This window comes from Staurois parvus, unplaced genomic scaffold, assembly GCF_062004578.1.
Source record: "Staurois parvus isolate SC_StPar_1 unplaced genomic scaffold, SC_StPar_1.0 ptg000417l, whole genome shotgun sequence".
NCBI lineage: Eukaryota > Metazoa > Chordata > Amphibia > Anura > Ranidae > Staurois > Staurois parvus.
The window spans coordinates 164,783-181,046 of NW_028318213.1; the positions used below are offsets into that span (position 1 = coordinate 164,783).

Consider the following 16,264-nt stretch of genomic DNA (forward strand, 5'->3'; position numbering starts at 1 on the left):
TACCATATATGCCTTGTACAGAAGGATTGCAGAACACACATTCCAATACACTTGACAATGAACAAAAAAAGTGAAAAGAAAACCAACAAAATTTAAAAACCATCAATTTGTTCTAATATATACACATGTTTAGGAGCTTTATTTAAATCTGTCTTTTTCTTGCTGGACATATGATTGACATGTGTTTCCCATCCTCATCTATCCTCCAGCAGGGAACAGGTCCTGAATGCTGCTGCAGAGAACTGGGCTCATGTGATGCGGTGAGCTTGGCTCCTTGAATCATTTCCCTGTCAGCTCACAGAAGATGTTGCATAACATTGGGTGTCAAATCCTGGAAAAGACCAAATCTGGAGCAAAGACAATATGGGGCAGCACTAGAGCTTGAGGAGGGTGAACATTGCTTGTTTTTGTAAACAGGCCCCCCTCCTACCACATGAAAGAATAAAACTAGAAATGAGTTTTAAGGCCATTTAAGGAGAACAATAAAATCAATGGTGAGAAGAAGTGCAATGTAATTTCTATGTAGTATAACCATGCCATTAGCTGCTCTGTGGCCCTGGAGCAGAGGGTCCCGTAATTTGACCATATAATATTTTCTTAGGCAGGGGAATCATTGGGAGACTAAAGCCAAATAGAATGAATGTGTAATTAGTGTAGGTACCATGTAAGCATACATCGGTGTTATAGCTTTAGAATGGTATATGTTTGAATAGTGAAATTGTTTTTGAGAACTGTGGTGGAAAGAAGTGGACATGTGGTCCAATTAGATCTGTGCTTCTGTGGCTCATTATATACGGTTTTCCTACGCTAAGAGCTAGTATTTATGAGATCGGCAATTACAGTAGATAAGCAAACATGTGACCAGCTACAGAATAATCCAGCAGTCCTAAGATTTAGACTTACCTTCCCCTAGGACATGAGTCTTGTATGAGGCAGAACTTGATGAGGCTCCACAATGGACAGCAGCACTCTGTTATATCACATGTATGACCGTTTTCCTGGTTAGATTCTCTGGAGGCATTTTTACTTTCCATGGCAGGTGGACATATTTTAAAATGTCCATAGCAGAACACCTCTCAGAAGCATTGAGGGACAACAAGTCCCAGAACATCTGCCTGGCTTCAATGGAGAATTGTTGCCACTTTCCTGGTGCCAAGGTCAGATCTTTATTTGTTTGCCACCAAGCAAACTCCCGATACATGGGGTCATGACTCCCTGCTTCTTCCCAAGGAAATGAGCCGGTCATAGCTGTGTACAACAGGACTCCAAACGCCCACACGTCAATGCTCGGGTGCAGCAGCAATTGATCCCCTTCTTTTAAGCTGCACAATTCCGGAGCAGTATATGGGATGGACCAGGCCATACATGGTGCTCGAGTGCCCCGGAGCCTCGTCAGTCCAAAATCTGCTAATTTGACTTCCTTACATTCAATGTCCATGAGCAAAATGTTGTCCAGTTTAATGTCCCGATGGACCATTCCTCTGCTGTGCATAAAGTCTAAGGCACTCGCTATCTGTGGAACAAAACCCTTTATAACATCTTCATTTAAACCAACCTGTAGAAAAAAAAAAAGAGAAAATTATTCACCAGACACAAATATAGCACAATGTTACCCAACATACTGAACCCACCTTACCTCTTGTACAGGGAAACAAACATACATTAGCTGAATACACAAGGACTAGGATTAAAGGAAACCTGTCAGCATACAAAATGGTGCCATTAATGGTGCAAGATCCATCTTAACCCATCTTACTCCATTTTAAACCTTGCTTCATAACTTGAATGATACACATACCTAAAACAACAAGCGTATGCCAACTATACATCCTACCAACTCACTGCCCTGGGAAAGGAACCTTTAAAACTCAGAAATGCTTTAAAGTAACTATTGATCTTTTTAAATCACGATTTCTAGTTTTAAAGTTTTGATACAAACTTACATTTGATTTTACTATTGACTGAAGATTTCCAGCTGGTGCCACCTTCTGGACGAAGACATAGTCGTTGCTGGTTTGGAAAGCGATTTCATGGGTTGCGATGATATTTGGATGGCCGCTGAGACTAAGACATTCCGTATTCCACTAGAAAGTTGTCCATTGGAGTTGTCTCTTTACTCATCAGTTTCATAGCCACCAACTCATCTGTTGAAAAGAGAGACAAAAAAAGACAATGAGTATCATAAACCTAACATTAGAGAAATGATGAAGCTTGCTAAAAACCTACTAAAGTTAGTCAAAAGTTTATGTAAATCTAAAAGCTCTGACTTATTAAGATCCATAATCATCACTCAAAAACTGGAAGCAAGGGGGGCTTGGAAAACTTAGAAACTTAAAAAATGCTGTTCAAAGCTTTGGAAATGTTCTGCAGCCGAAGCATTCTGTTGATTCTTAGATCTTGGATGTTACACTCATATCTCAGTTTAGAAGTAAAGATCCTTTAGACATCTGAGCTGTAAATAGAACTAAATCTGCAGAGGGAACCCAGAGCATTAACTAGAATATGTAAATATCAGACTTGTATATTATGGCAGACTTGCTCATTATAGTCTCCCCTCCTCTGGTGATGCAATATCTACAGTATGATCCCCCTTGTTGCATCATGCAACCGAAGAACCTTTACCTGCTAGTTACTCTTTTCCTTAGTTTATTTCCACTCATTCAGAAGCACAACTGATTCTATAAATCATTCTCTTTACATGAATTAGGCTACAAATTTACCTGAACCCCGATGTTTGGCCAAGAGAACCTTTCCATACGATCCTGTCCCGAGCTCTTTGATGGGGTGGAAGTGGTCTGTGACTTCCATCATCGTCAGGTTTTCTGAGGTTTCGGCAATGAGCTCAAGAAGTTTCCTTGCAGTGTTCTTGGTTACTTCTACAATGCTAGAAGCCATTCTGGAATCACAACATCAAAACATACAAATTAGTTTCATTTGGCACTAATCATTAGTAAGCGGCATTAATCATCTCTCTGGATATCACCCAGTTACTGTTATTAATTGTCACCTTCATTAGAGGTGGGGGGAGGGGTAGTATTGTAACTAAAGACAGTTATTTTACATTTTAAAGCTGATATATGCTTACAATTCTTATTAAATACATGTTGGGCTTATGTTGATGAGCTTTTATTCACAGCAAGTGGATATTGTTTTCCTATATAAGTCTATGGTAATGCAAAACCCACTTGAAGCCGATCAAATTCACCTGTCAATATACAGTATTATAAATTATTTTAGAAGGGTCTCAAATGGACATCAAACTGATTCTATGGACACGAACCCTTACTCTGATACATACAAGTTATATGTGAGAAGTCCAATTATTTTATAGATTCCAAAGAGAGAAAGGAGTGATGTAGAATGGCACTGGGCAAAGGACCGAGAGTGCCATCATTCCAAACCAACAAATGTCTACAACAAGGTAACAAGCGGGGACTTCCTAGGATGGCAGCCAGGGATATCAATTCAAAACATAGGGATACAAATTCCAAATGTATTAGTCACATCATACAAAAGTTTTTGTATTGAACATCATGTGTGAATCTTTTAAACTTTTGCATGATATGACTAACATTTATGAAAATATCTTTTATAGCTGGGTGTTGACTTTCTGTCCTTAGATGCCATCCTAGGAAGTCCCTGGTTTTACTTTGCTGTAATACAGTAAAATTATTTACTAAAGATATGTGACTTCCTGAGACTTCAAGCACAAATCCAACCAAAGAATTTGGACAAAAACCGAAAAGGGTTAGAACATCTTTTTATTGCCATTTCTGAGTCCGATCTTCCCTCACTTCATGTGTGTGGTCAGCAAAACCTTCTTTAGGAGAACACAAGTGGGGGAAGAATGAAAACCTTTATTAGGTTTTGTAATTTTTTTTGTCCCATGATATTTTTATTAAAGATTAATAACAGGTACATAAACAGAAGGTTTGGCAGCTATTTCCAAAGGTGACCAATATCAATTCACAATAGGAAATATACCAGAGTCAGGTATAACTGGACAATGAGAAACTGCATTCTGCATGATATAGTAACAGGGAAATACAAGGGGTCCCTCATCATGGACCTATACTGGTCTTGCTATGCATACACCATAGATGAGTGTTTCTCAACCTTTTCTTAGCCAACGTGCCCTTTAAAATTCCACACAAGCAAATAAATGGGATTGGTTGGAATTGGCCTCTAGCTACAGTCGTTGTATTGAGTTGCTGGTCAGAGTTGCCAACATTCTAGTCAATGTTATGTAAGCTTGTCATTGTAACAATATAGTGGAAGAGAAAATAGAACCCCACATGTACTAAATATGACAAATGGGAATAGTGGAATTTGGAACCCGATTACTATGAAAACATTTTTTTGCAGGATTGTGCTTTCAAATCAAACTGAAAATTGCCTAACAGACAATCTAGGATGACCTAAGAAGACCTGTATAATTTTACTTCTAGGATACATGAAGAAAGAAAATATCAATGTATGTATGAGGTTGGTTATATTCTAAAAAAATGTAATCAATACACAGACCTCTAAACAAAAGAGAATATTGTATTCATACTTGTAGGGCAATAACAGGCAATTTAGATAAAAGGTAAAAAATCTAATTGAGGGAACATAAAAACGTTTGTCTATTTAACTTACTGATAAAACAGGTTCTATTGGAAAATTTGGAAAAGCAAAGAAAATTAGGTGGGAAACAAAGTTTCATGTACAAAAAGATAGACAGGAATGGTGAGAAACTTTTGATGGTGAATTGTTGTTTAACACACAACTACTAATCTACAATCTCTCAGACAACCTCGGATGGAACGGTTTCATTTTATTTCAAGGGAAGATGAAGAAAGAACATCTGAATGTAATGCATGAGGTTGGGTAGATAAAATATTGCAAGTTAATGTGGATATTCCATCAATCTATGGATTGCTCAACAAAAGGCAATCATTTAATCATTCTTGTAGGGTAATAACAGGCAAGTGAAATAAAGATAAAATATTCTAAATTCAGGGAACATTAAAACATTCTTTTATTTAATCTTTTTGCTACGACATTTGTATTGCTGGGTTGTCATTGTAAAATATGATGAATGAGAAATATAGGAAAACAATGGCGTGTACAAAAAGACAGACAGGAATGGCAACATATGAAACTTAGGGAAATAAAAAATCTTTTGGTACTGAATTGTTTAGCATGCAATTGCTAATCTACAACCTACCAGACAACCTGGGATGGAACGGTTTCATTTTATTTCAAGGATACATGAAGAAAGAACATCTGAATGTAATGCATGAGGTTGGGTAGATTGTAGAAATTACATATTGCAGGATAATGTGGATATTCCATCAATCTATGGATCTCTAACCAAAGACAATCATTGAATCCCTTTTGGTGGGCAATGTAACCTTCTGCTAAGAAATCTGTATTGTTAGGCTGTCATTGTAAATAGAGATGAGCGAATTATTCAAAAATTCGATTCGGCTGATTCGCCGAATTTGAGGAAGAAATTTGATTCGATGCAAATTAATTTGCTACGAATTTAACTTATTAAAAGGGTTTCTAGGCTTCAGAGAGCCTTTAAATTAGTGCAGAACACTGTACCTTTAATTTAAATGCCCTTGGAGATGAGGAAGGAGAAGGAGAAGGATGAGGAGAAGGAGAAGGATGAGGAGAAGGAGGAGGATGAGGAGAGGGATGAGGAGAAGGAGAAGGAGGAGAAGGAGAAGGATGAGAAGAAGGAGAAGGATGAGAAGAAGAAGGATGAGAAGAAGGATGAGAAGATGGAGAAGGATGAGAAGGAGAAGGATGAGAAGGAGAAGGATGAGAAGAAGAAGGATGAGAAGGTGAAGGATGAGAAGGTGAAGGATGAGAAGGTGAAGGATGAGAAGAAGGATGAGAAGGAGAAGGATGAGAAGGAGAAGGATGAGAAGAAGGATGAGAAGAAGGAGAAGGAGAAGGATGAGAAAGAGAAGGATGAGAAGAAGGATGAGAAGGAGAAGGAAACAAATAGATACAATGTTTGAACCGCTGTATGGAGGGAATGTCACAGAACTGTCAGAAATAGCGGAGCTCTGCAGCTACACTTAGCGGAGCTCTGCAGATAGATACAGCGGTTGAAACATAGGCTATGTTTCAACCGCTGTATGGAGGGAATGTCACAGAACTGTCAGAAATAGCGGAGCTCTGCAGATACACTTTTTTCCGGCTTGGAATTCTTCTTATTTTCATCCTACTTCTTCCTCTTCATCCTCATCCTCATCCTCATCATCTTCTTCTTCTTCTTCTGAGGATGAAGAAGAAGAAGAAGTAGGATGAAAATAAGAAGAATTCCAAACCGGCAAAAAGTGTATCTGCAGAGCTCCGCTAAGTGTATCTGCAGAGCTCCTCTATTTCTGACAGTTCTCTGACTTTCACATTTACAGCGGTTGAAACATTGTATCTGTTTCCGAATAAAAACATCTGTATCCTAAATGGAAACAAATAGATACAATGTTTCAACCGCTGTACATGTGAAGGAACTGTCAGAGAACTGTCAGAAATAGCGGAGCTCTCTGCAGGGACACTTTTGCCGGCTGATCGGGAAAAATCCGATTCGCGCACCCGAAGTAGGCTAATATTCTGATTCGACGCAAATCGAATTTTTCCTGAAATTCGAATCGAATTCCACTTCGCCTGGTTCGATTCGCTCATCTCTAATTGTAAAATATGATGACAAAGAAAATTAGGAAAACACTTGTATGTATGAAAAAGTCAGACAGGAATGGCAAAATTATAGGAATGGCAAAATTACAGGAATGGCAAAATTTTGAACTCAGTAAAAAAAACTTGATTTTGAATTGCGTTTAACAAGCAACTGCTAATCTACCATCTAACAGACAACCTGAGGAGTAATTGTTTTTTTTAACTATTTCAAGTGTACATGAAGAATGAATATCTGAATGTAAAGATTAATGATGAATATATTTTAAAAATAAATGATCACAATATCATGTGAATATTTAATCAATATATCAATCTCTAAAATAAAAGGCCTATTTGTCTGACAATAAATAACAGGTCAGTGAAAAAATAGAGAACATTCTACATTTTTACTATTTAAATTTCTGCGAAGTACATCTCTTAATAGTAGAGAAAAATGCTAGCTAAGGATAAAACTGAGGATTATAAAACTATGAAGTTCTATATGACTTACTTTGGAAAATGAAGGTATAGATGGTCTCCAAGTCGGTCTTCACGGAGGAAATCTATGTGGTCTTCTGAAAAGCAATTCTGGCGGGAAGCAGTCAATGGAGGAAATGAATCACTTTTGCTACAAGCAAAATGAGAGTCACTGAAAGTAAGAACTGGAGGTCTGGTATATATGTGGGGAGATAAAGGAATTTCTTAAATGAGATTCTGATTGGCCAAAGCAGAGGAGCTGCTCATTAACATATGATTGGTGACTTTGGAATGGGCTCCTGAAGGGTGGAGCAGGTAGGTCCATATGAATGGGGATTGTTTATGCTGTGCCAGTGTGATGAGGGCGGGAAATTACCCTGAAACTAATTTTAAATGATTTAATTAACCAAGGAAACCGTTTTTAGATGAAAAGTTTTATAGAGACAATGTATAAAATGTCTTAATATTCTTTTAATATATTTTTATTAAATTGCTCAACATAAATTTACAAAAATGCAAAATTTCACATTGACCCAATTTAACCATGAAAAGTTTATGTATAAAATATCTGTCTAAATAAATGAAATATAAACATGCATCCATATATAAATCATAAATATACAATCTAAAATCAACAGAGAACTCCGCCCACCTGAGACTATAAAGTGGGCAATATATATGAACTGACAAAGGCTGGAATGCTGAGCTGTGATTGGACCCTGAAAGGAAAGTTATTCTTTAAAGGTTTTAACAAAGATGTTCCATCACTAAAAGCTTCAAAAATCTTCTGCAGATTCTTACAATATATACTAATCTTTTACAAGCAGAGGATTTACATATAAAGTTTGAGGGCCAAAATACATTTTTCTGCTATGGGGCTTCATCACTAGTCATTTTTAGTAATGTGGAACTGCTCAGACTCAGCACTGCGCTCATACACATATATGTTCATTGGGGGGATGAAGGAACTTTCCCTGAGATGGTGAAATGTATGTCTTTATTGTCCTGTTTGGTTTGTATTTGTTGTATTTTGTCTCCACAATCTACTTTACTTTAAATGTTCACTTTGAGGTCACCAAACAAAAATAGAGAGTACTCCATTGTGACAAGTCCAGATCACATTGGGGGCCAAATTATTTTAACTGAAAAGGTTAATAAACCCCCTGATGTTGGTAAAATCCAGATTATCTTCTCTAAGGGTAATGAAGTGTTTTTGGGGTGCCATAGTAAAGGTAAGGAGGTGGCCTCACCAGTGTGTCCCATACTTCCAGTACTTTATTGAGCAAGGCATAGGGAATCATAGACCAAATGTGGAGGAAATGCAGGAAATAACCAGCTACTCTGCATTAGGTTGGATAGTAGAACATGCTTGATAATTACCTTCTATATTACTAGATTGCTGGATTGCCATATTCAGGAAAAGGATATTGGAAGAACCAACTGAAGCTGGTCAATTTAATAGGGATAATAGTAAACTGAAGAGGAAATATTATTTTGTTTGATTTTATTTTTTTTTTGTTTATTTTATTATTAAGGTAAAAAATCATGAATTGACAGATTTTTATTTTTTTAAAACTTGTTTTAGTTTATTGTGATTTGTTTTATTGAAATGCGTTGTATTTGTATGAAATTAAAGCTAAATGTAGCAGGGAGGATGTTTGGTAATGCACACATTTTAGGTTCCTCATTTTTGGAAAAGGGGAACTTTGTAGAAAATGAATAAAGTGAATACAGATGTTGCAGATAAATTATAGTTTTATTTTTTTCTCTGTGCATTGTAAAAACTTTCTAGTGTATAAAGCTGTGTGTGGTCAGTGGACCAGAGTATGGAGTATTTTTAGGTTCTTTTGGTATACAATACAAAACATTGTTGTTGGGGGAAATGGTAGCCATTGTCATTGTCAATTGTTTCTGCTGAGTGTCTGGGTGTTCACCTCTATTATTATTTGTTTCCTGTAATTACCAAATCCCATCACCATTGCCTTCAGTTCCTCCTCTGTATTGTCTGTTGGGTGTAGGCTGAAACCATTCAGGGTTGATCTTATTGTTATGGTAAATTTCTGTGCTCCAACACCTTGGGTGTACTGAATATTGTAGTCTCAGACTAATGGCTTAGAAAAATAAATAACACAAAGAAAACCAAAAAACATTTTATTTGTTTATCACTTATTTTCTCAACTTGTTAGCAGAACTCTGAAAAGTTTTAAGGTAATTACTTGGAAACTGTGTGCACCACCTGCTGGAAATGGCTGCCATGTCTAGTATGGAAAGCTTTGTAACTAAAGCCCACCATAGAAGGTTCAAATTTTGGACGGTTCAGCAGAGATCTGCCAAGATTTAAACTATGTATAGGCAGGGTGAATGTACCTAAGTTGATTAATCGATTAAATTGAGTACAACCAACCTGTTGGGTTTTCTATGTGATTATTGCTAGCAGCTAATATAGACTCCCCATGCCACCTATCTCCACCAGGGGAACACAATAGCTCCATGGGAAGGATTCCCCCATCAACACTGACTGGTGTTGGTGAGTGAATCAAGCAATTTTTGTTTCCTGCAACTCATGACTATAAGACTATAAACTCTCTATTATCTCTAGTGGTATAATTTAGTAAAGTATATTGATTGGGTAACTGAATTTGTGACCACTTGTCAGAAGACTCAACTGAGGGTTTGAGTGCAACATAGTGGGTATTAGAAGACCTCCAAAACAAACAGGGAGGATACACCACAGAATTGTTTTTCAATATTTAGATCTCCCATAAATATATTGGAAGAACCATTAAACACAGTTCAATTTAATGGGGAGGATACCAGTAGTGGGAATTTTGTGTTTAATTTGATTTGTTTAAAATGTGCTCAACTTACTTCAGTTTCTTCGGTTTGTGTTTTTGTTGGTGACATATTTTTATTAAGAAGGAATTGAAAGATTGTTTTTTTTTGTTAAAGTTTTTACGTATTTTTTTCTCAGTATGTTCTTTTTTTTTTTTTTTTTTATAAGGCAAAAAAGCTTGACTTTTTTTAATAAAAGCCTTAACAGTTTTTTCATTATTTAAATTTTGTGTCACCTAAATACATTGGGGTTGATTTATTAAAACTGGAGAGTGAAAAATCTGGTGCAACTTTGCATGGCAGCCAATCAGCTTCTAACTTCAGCTCGTTCAGTTAAGCTTTGACAAAAAAACCTGGAAGCTGATTGGTTTCTATGCAGGGATGCACCAGATTTTGCACTCTCCAGTTTTACTAAATCAACCCCATTGCATTTTGCAGGAAAGTGAAACTAGGAGAAACTTATGGAGATGATTTTAATGTTTTAAGCATTCTCATTGCTGGGAAAGTGGAAATGAATTCATTACTTCCAATTATTTTAAATAGATGAGTTTTGGTCTTTCTGTGCAAGGCTAAAAAACGTTCTAGGGTATGGAGCTGTGTATGTGTGGTCAGTTTAGCAGATACGTATTTGTTGGATTGTGTTTTTAATATCTGTTACATCTAGAATACATTATTATAAGTTGAGGTTGACTTTTGAGGTGTACTGCCCCCCTAACATTGGCTGTTGAATGGGTTGTGGTAGTTATTAGCATAACACTGCCAATGTTTACTGTTCCTATTGTCTTCCTGGGGGGTCCACCTGTACTATTGTTCATTCCATGCTTACTGTACATACAGGATCCCATCACCATTGTTCATCATGTCCCCTCTGTCTATTGACTATCAGGTGTTGGCTATTCAAAGTAGACACCATTGTTATTCTAAATTTTGTGCCTCAATCCTTTCTATGGAATATTCCAGTCTTAGAACATTGTGGGATACGTTTTTTTTTATTTGGTGGTGGTGTACTGTTGAATAGCTACTAAAAATTTTGAGCTTTATGGAGAAGTTGATGGACAAGATTGGTAAAGTTGAAGAAAGGACTGAAATGATAAAAGTAATGAAGGAAGCCCATGGCACCAGACACAGGAGGATGTGAAATTAAGGCTTATCGATAAAATTCAGTAAATGTGATGGAAAGACAAGGCTAACATTTGCTGCTGTTGGATGGTTGAGCAATGTGAACATTTAAAGGTTCAAAAAGAAGAACTTTGAATGAGTATCTTTGGATACCCAGGCCTCCTATCCCTCTTGCATTGAACTGTATTGTTGCTGTATTGTCTCCCGTTATATTGTAAAGCGCTGAGCAAACTGCTGGCGCTATATAAATCCTGTATAATAATAATAATTTGTGCTCACACTAATAAAGTATAATTTCAGGAAGTCAAGAAAGCTGATCCAAAGGACTTAACTAAGTCAGCTATACCAAATTAAAATCTTTATGGAAGGATGTTCAAGAAAAAAGTGCAACATGATCAGATCGCATTTCAGACTTATTTATTATTGGACTACTGAGAACTGTGATTTGTGATTTTTTTTTTTCTTTTGTGATTATGAACTTAGTACATCCAGAGCAAATGATGGACTACAGATATTGAGATCCAGATCTATGGAAGAGAGATCACAGAGCTGTACTGGAGTCTATCTCCATGCTGCCTGCCAATGGGGTCCAATCTGCCTCCATTCTGCCTGGCTATGGGGTCTAGTCCCCCTCCCTGCTGCCTGCCTATGGGGTCTAGTCCCCCTCCCTGCTGCCTGCCTATGGGGTCTAGTCCCCCTCCCTGCTGCCTTCCAAAGGGGTCCAATGTGTCAGTAGACATCATTTTGTGCTTAAAGAGTCTTCAGAATACAAAGGCAAAACTATAAATCGTAAAGGAGATTGCATATAAACCATTATTACATGTGTGGTCTGGTTTTACTGGCTACAAGGGGGTGACTGTTACAATATGAGTTTATGTGAAATCTCCATTGGTAGATATCAATAGTTCTTGTACTGAGAAATATATATTAGCTAGAGTTTGATCAATGTGGTTGTGTAATACGTCTTATATTGTATGTCCGGGTTATGAAGATAGATGGGAATTGTTTGATTTAAATGTAAGCTGCCAAGGGGCGATATTCTATTTATTACAGGTGATACTGTATGACATAACAATAGACCGGGGTGCAGGAAGGTAGTCATATTGGATCATTATAAGGAGAATCTGATTCCATCTTATCATATTTGTTGTAATTCACCTCTTCTCATTATTGTTCTACCTGTCTGAACAGACTGAATACAATCAATACACTTGCTGTGTAGCTTCCCCCTCATGTCAGCTGTTGTTCATCAAGGAGGCCTACTGCATGGAGATGGTCACTAAAAGAAGCACCTAAAACCTGAAATGTAGTGAAAAATATAAAACAAATAATGTAACAATTTAGGTAAATGTAACAATACAACAGAGATTGTGATATTCACTAAAATACACTTTGGTTTTGCTTCATAGCAAAATGTAGTTGCTAAATATAGAGAGAACTTTTACCCCCAGGACTGAACTGACCATAATAATGGTGATGGACTTGTGAACTGATATGGTAAAGAGGAGGTAGAACACCTGGCTGAGGTGTGACTGATGATACTGTTCCCATCACAATCGACATGTTTATGGAAGGCACCCTCCATTGTTGGGACTAGGGGTGTCCAACTGTAGCCCTCAGGAATACCAATTTTGCATGATAATCTTAGTATTGGAAGGGACACAACTGCTTACATTAGCAACCATTGCAAGAGTTGCCATAAACATCAACAACGCAACTATTACACAGGTCTGCAAAAAATACATATCAGACCAGTTGGACAACTAAAATACCTTAAGATACATGCATCTGCACAAAGGCAATGGGAGGGAGCATCCGGGCATACCATGAGAGGCCAGTCAATGAGGGGACCCCACAAAGTTGGGGGGGGGGGCAAGCCGCCTGCCCTGTGTAAATACCTGATGTATAGAAAGTATGTAATATTTGAAAACAGTATAATTGGACCCTCTTAATGGTTAATACCACTATGATTATAAAAATCCGAGGAGAGGAGAGGAGAGAAGGGTAGAGATTGGGAAAGAGAGAGAGAACAGGGGAGGAGGATCAGAGAGAGAAGGAGTAGAAATGAGGAAGAAAGAATGGAAAAGAGAGGAAGCGAGAATGGTGGGTAGGGAAGGCAAAGAGAGAAAGGAAAGGGGACAGGATGGGTGAAAGAAAGGAGGGGAAGAGAGAAAAGAGAGGAGAAAGATTGGAAGGGATGGAAAGAGAGAGAGAGAGAGGGTGGAGGAAAGTGAGAGAGTGAAGGGGGGGGGTGTAAAGAAAAGGGAAGAGAAAGAGAAAATGGAAAGAGAGAGAGAGCAGGAAATTGGAGTGGAAGGAGGATGGAGAGGAGAATAGAAAGTTGAGAGGAAAATGGATAAAAAGAGAGAAGGAAAAACAAGGGAGTGAGAGAGAGAACCTCTAATGAGATCATTACAGAGTCACTGCTGACCTTTCATTCTAAAGATTCTATGTACCTGACTGTCCTACACAAGTCTGGTTGTTTTTCTGAGGATTAAAGATGAAGAGATGATGAACCCAATTCATGCAAGAAATATGGCTAAGTGGTTGACTTACTAATGTATGCATATAGGCATGTATTTCTAAACCTGGCGGCTGAACGATTTGCTTGAAATTTCAGTGCAACAGAAAAAGTGTTGTTAGCTCAAACAGGAATTTAGGAGCTCACTGGACTTCTGGCAGGATCAAACTGTATTTTTCTGTACAGAGACACATCAAGAGCACCACCCGGTCCAAGGAGGAGTAACTACTTATATATGTACAAGTTACATCTCCCATGTACCAGGCAGGGGTCTTGTTCATCCATTGGGGATAGTCCAGACTTGTCATCTAAAAAAATTTAAGAAATATTGTTAGAAGAAAATAAAGAAATGATCTGTGAAATGCAAACAAGAAAATTAAATTTATAATGACAAACTGCATGTGGTCAGTTCAACAGTGGTAATATGGTGGGACAAAGAGTAATGACTACACACTTAGATCAGAAATGCTAGTGTGGCTTGTCCCTAAAAGTTTGAATTGTGGAGCTGACTACTACAAAATACATATAGGATCTTTTGATGCTTTAATTTTCTCAAGAAAGCCACATACCTGAGAAAGTTGACCATATGTGATGTTCTTTCAGATGCGCCATCACTCACCAATTCTTCTTTACTCAATGTGTATTTCTGCTCCAATGTGTAAAGAGAATTCATCGTCAAAAATCACTAGTGCCTCTTCCATGTCATCTTTGGGTGGATCTGGAGTCATCTCCGACTGGGATTCAGAAGTGTCTATGATCAACTGGCCAGATGTGGAGCTGAAACTTGACACAATGGATTTGCTGCTCTGGTGGGAGGCCTCACACAAGGGTTCATCAGATTCCAAAGACGAATAGATTTCTATGGCATCTTCATCCTTTTGCCTTGTGGCTAAACCTGGGCTTTCTGCTTTCCAGCTTTCCTTTGTGTATTTCAGCACTTCCGTAGTCCGACTTCTTTTAGTATGGTCAATGGCCAGAAGATCACTAATCATCCTTTGTATCCCAGAGGCGACCTTGGTCAATGCTTCCGGAGGATTCTCACTCTTGACATTGTTTTGCCAGTCAACAAAACCTTGATATTTTTCATCGTCCGGAATGGCATCCTCCCATGGAAGCTCTCCTGTAAGTAGACAACAGATGACTACTCCAAACGCCCACACATCAAGGCTGCCACCTACAACCAGGCCAACTGAAGTGTCAATTTGGAACATTTCTGGAGCCATGAAGGACATGGTGCCACACTTGCCTCGAATCACTGTGCCTTTGACCTTAGCAAGGCCAAAGTCTGTGAGCTTGATGGAATAGCAGTCCCGGTCAAAGACTAAAACATTCTCTGGCTTCACATCCATGTGCACCAGTCCTTTTTCTGACATGAATTCAAGGGCACTTGAAATTTGCACAGAACACCTCTTTACTGCATCTTCTGGAATTCCCACCTAAAAAAATAAAGGGGAACTTCAGATTAATTATCCAGAGATTGGAAATATAGAGTATTTATCCAGAAACAATTAAATGATATGTATAGCTGCAACATTTTTAGTTTTAGACTAGGGATGGATTATTTTGTCATAAGTATATCTGTATGTGCTCAGAACAAGTACGAGTAGTCAGAACAAAAGGCAAGTGAAAATCTTTCAACATGGACACCTCTACTAATGTCAAATAAGAGAGTTTCCCTCACTTCCTGTTGCATCTCTAGGCGAGGAAGTGAAAGGAAATCTTTCCAAAAGGATACAGACAACATAAAATAACTTGACAGGAGTTGTAACTCTTCTTAACTCTATGCAAACCAAAGAAAAAATAATTCTCTATACTTCAATCTTAATGTACTTACATTTGGTATAATCATGGAGAGCAGATCACCAAAAGGTGCCAATTCTTGAATAAATCCAAAGTGGTCGGTGGTGGTGAAGGCGTTGCCATAGCATCTGATGATGTTAGGATGAATGGAAAGTAAGCACGAAATACTGAATTCCCAGAGGAAAGGCCGCTGAGTGGTTTGGTTTTTTTCTGTGACCTTCAATGCCATTCTTCCACCTGTGCAAAAAAAATAAATTTACCTTAGATCAATAACTGGACATTTTAAGCCGGTAATTTCTGGATATTTTACTTGAAAATCATTCTAAAAAGATCTCTTGCACCCAGATGTATTCCTTTCATAAAGATGTCATAAATTCTATCATTGGGCCATATAGGTTCACTCCATATTCCTGCTATTCTTCATTTAAAGTGTTACATGGGAATTCTACTTTACTTCTGCTTATATTTTAGAGTACATCTACAAATCAGTGAGCTTTTGAAAAAAAAGTCTATGTGTTGCAGATCGTATTTACATGCATATACATAAATATTTATAGAGGATATTGAAATGGTGGATAGAATTATTCACTGACCTGTTTTCCTGTCGTTTGCCAAGAATACTTTCCCAAATCCACCTTCTCCAAGTTTCTTCACAATGTGGACGTGCTTCTCTAAGTCTATCTTCTTTAATCCTCGGGAATAGAAGGAGACCTTTCTATCCAGAAGACGTTCCACATAATAAGCACTGGAGGCCATAGTGTCCTGGAGAGAAAAAAAAGAAAAGGATGAAAGTGACCTTACCTTAATGTGGTGAAGATTCCGCTGTGATGAAGTCAAATCAGT

General features: G+C 37.8%; 1 protein-coding gene across 1 annotated transcript; it reads right to left on the bottom strand.

Moving 5' to 3' along the window:
* Positions 1-973: 973 nt before the first annotated feature.
* On the bottom strand, positions 974-15,650 carry LOC149454753 (serine/threonine-protein kinase SBK1-like). Its single transcript, XM_089687073.1, has 3 exons — positions 15,456-15,650; positions 15,009-15,057; positions 974-1,509 (listed from the first exon to the last, which is right to left on the bottom strand). Exons 1-3 carry the CDS (start codon positions 15,648-15,650, stop codon positions 974-976), a joined length of 780 nt encoding a protein of 259 aa, XP_089543199.1.
* Between the last annotated feature and the right edge of the window lie 614 nt (positions 15,651-16,264).

Bases quoted from the DNA above. Each gene is read 5' to 3' on its own strand.
- LOC149454753 (XM_089687073.1), bottom strand. From the start codon at position 15,650: ATGGCATTGAAGGTCACAGAAAAAAACCAAACCACTCAGCGGCCTTTC. The intron at 15,058-15,455 runs GTAAGTACATTA...TTATTTTTTTAG, and splicing joins TCTCCATGATTATACCAAAT to GTGGGAATTCCAGAAGATGC. The intron at 1,510-15,008 runs GTGCCCTTGAAT...TTCCACAGATAG, and splicing joins GTGTTCTGTGCAAATTTCAA to CGAGTGCCTTAGACTTTATG.